This window comes from Panthera uncia, chromosome D4 (assembly GCF_023721935.1).
Source record: "Panthera uncia isolate 11264 chromosome D4, Puncia_PCG_1.0, whole genome shotgun sequence".
NCBI lineage: Eukaryota > Metazoa > Chordata > Mammalia > Carnivora > Felidae > Panthera > Panthera uncia.
In genome coordinates this window covers 3,706,492-3,708,798 of record NC_064807.1, presented here as the reverse complement: position 1 = coordinate 3,708,798, position 2,307 = coordinate 3,706,492, and the positions used below count along the sequence as shown (strand labels likewise).

At 55.2% G+C, this 2,307-nt stretch overlaps 1 protein-coding gene across 1 annotated transcript; it reads left to right on the top strand.

The window, feature by feature from the left end:
* The first annotated feature begins 496 nt into the window (after nt 1-496).
* On the top strand, nt 497-1,551 carry DIRAS2 (DIRAS family GTPase 2). Its single transcript, XM_049632855.1, has one exon. The coding sequence runs from the start codon at nt 559-561 to the stop codon at nt 1,156-1,158; it is 600 nt and encodes a 199-aa protein (XP_049488812.1). The 5' UTR covers nt 497-558; the 3' UTR covers nt 1,159-1,551.
* The last annotated feature ends 756 nt before the right edge of the window (nt 1,552-2,307 follow it).

The window sequence follows — 2,307 nt, the reverse complement described above, 5'->3', positions numbered from 1 at the left end:
CGCAGGGTGTGTAACAGACGCCTTTCTGTGCCTGGCCGTCCTCTAATGCTGGGAGCTTCTGCTGGGTAAGCACCGAGTGCGCATTATCTAGAGGGTTTCTTGTAATGCTTATAAAACAGTGACCTTGATGCCATTTTTAAAAAATTTATTTATTTGGGGAGAGAGAGAGAGCAGGGGAGGGGCAGAGAGAAAGAGAGAGAAAGAGAGAGAATCCCAAGCAGGCTCTGCAACGTCAGCACAGAGCCTGACTCCGAGCTCGAACTCACCAACTGTGAGATCACGACCTGAGCCAGAGTCCAGAGTCAGATACTTAACCGACTGAGCCACCGGGCGCCCCTAAAATTTTTAAATGAAATTCAAGTTTTCTTACGTTGGGAGCTCGAAAACAGAATGTATCCCTTTGGTTCTTTTTAAGCTATGGAAAGAGGGTAAAGCAATCCTCGTCAAGATTTTCCTTCCCTTTTTTTTTTTTTTTTCTTTTAAACCGATTCTCTCGAACGTCTGGTTCCTTTGCCAGGTGCCTCCTGGGTGCGAGCCGAGCCGCGGCTGTGGAGCAACATGCCGGAACAGAGCAACGACTACCGGGTGGCCGTGTTCGGGGCAGGTGGCGTAGGCAAGAGCTCGCTGGTCTTGAGGTTTGTGAAAGGCACGTTCCGCGAGAGCTACATCCCCACGGTGGAGGACACCTACCGGCAGGTGATCAGCTGCGACAAGAGCATCTGCACGCTGCAGATCACGGACACCACGGGCAGCCACCAGTTCCCGGCCATGCAGCGGCTGTCCATCTCCAAGGGCCACGCCTTCATCCTGGTCTACTCCATCACCAGCCGGCAGTCGCTGGAAGAGCTCAAGCCCATCTACGAGCAAATCTGCGAGATCAAAGGGGACGTGGACAGCATCCCCATCATGCTGGTGGGCAACAAGTGTGACGAGAGCCCCAGCCGCGAGGTGGAGAGCGGCGAGGCCGAGGCCCTGGCCCGCAGGTGGAAGTGCGCCTTCATGGAGACCTCGGCCAAGCTCAACCACAACGTGAAGGAGCTCTTCCAGGAGCTGCTCAACCTGGAGAAGCGCAGGACCGTGAGCCTCCAGATCGACGGCAAGAAGAGCAAGCAGCAGAAGCGGAAGGAAAAACTCAAGGGCAAATGCGTGCTCATGTGAGGCCCTGCGGAGCGGGGGGCGGGGCCAGGCCCCGCCCCGCCCCCGTCCCCTCCCACGTGACCCCCCCGTCGTCAGGGCAGCATGTCCGATGCCCACGTGTTCACTAGCGCATCTTGACCGAGACGTGCCCCGCTGTCCCCGAGAGGGCACTTCACGCCACCGCCCGTAAGCACCCCCTCTCCAGAATCAGGGACTCTGCCCAGCGGTTAAAATGGGAACCCATGCACCCTGCACCCCAGGGCACCTGGTGGGGGGCTGGGCGTTTCTGAAGGTGGGTTGGCCCTTAGCGGGGGCTCTGGGCTCGCGCCACGAGCGATCTGAGTACAGGACTAGGTCCCATCTGCGTGCATGTGACGGCATGTGACCCTGGAGCTATGCCCACCCAGCTCAAGAGCTGGGCACCCTTAGGGCCGGTGACAGATGAGTTCACTGAAGGGCATCCTGCTTGGTCCTTCAGTGTGCGAGTGAGGATATCGTGACACTTCCTAGAGCATCTCAGCAATGTCGAGGGTTTTAGAAGTGTGCTTTCCTCCCCTTGACCCACGAGGAGCACACTCCTTCCAGCCCTCAGATTTTAAATAAATGCAATGAAAGAAGCTCTTTTCAGGCCATTATTTCCCCCTCCACGATGGTTTTCCCTCTTTTCCATCACTCGGTCTATATCCAGCTGGGCAACAGCCAACAAAGGCCATCCCAAGACAGAAGCACATCCATTTTTCCAAATGACACGGAGATCTGTATACGCCATTCTTTAGCACCTCAATGAAATACTTTGAAACAGAAGTCGTTCACTGTGTTTTCGATGATCTGTCTATAGCTGAAGCATACTCCTGGAGAATGTGTTCAAGTAATAGTAGATTATCCTGCATGCTCCATTATAAATGTCTCCTAAGAGCTGTTCGATGTGGAGTCTGCTCTGGAATCAATTCTCTCTTCCTCTTAATGACCTTGTGTGCTTCCTTATCCTTCAAACTAAATCACGGCCTCTGCCGGTCTCTGCATGCTGGCCTGGAGACTGGACGGTGGCTGGAGGCAGGCAGGCTGCTCTGTCCTGGGCACGGCCCGTCTGCCTCCACTTCCAGAAGGCTCCAACTGACAGAGCCTGGAACAGAAGCCTCCTCTTGTTTGTTCTGGCCAGCACAGCTCACG

Coding starts and splice junctions, on each gene's coding strand:
- DIRAS2 (XM_049632855.1), top strand. CDS start 559: ATGCCGGAACAGAGCAACGACTACCGGGTGGCCGTGTTCGGGGCAGGT.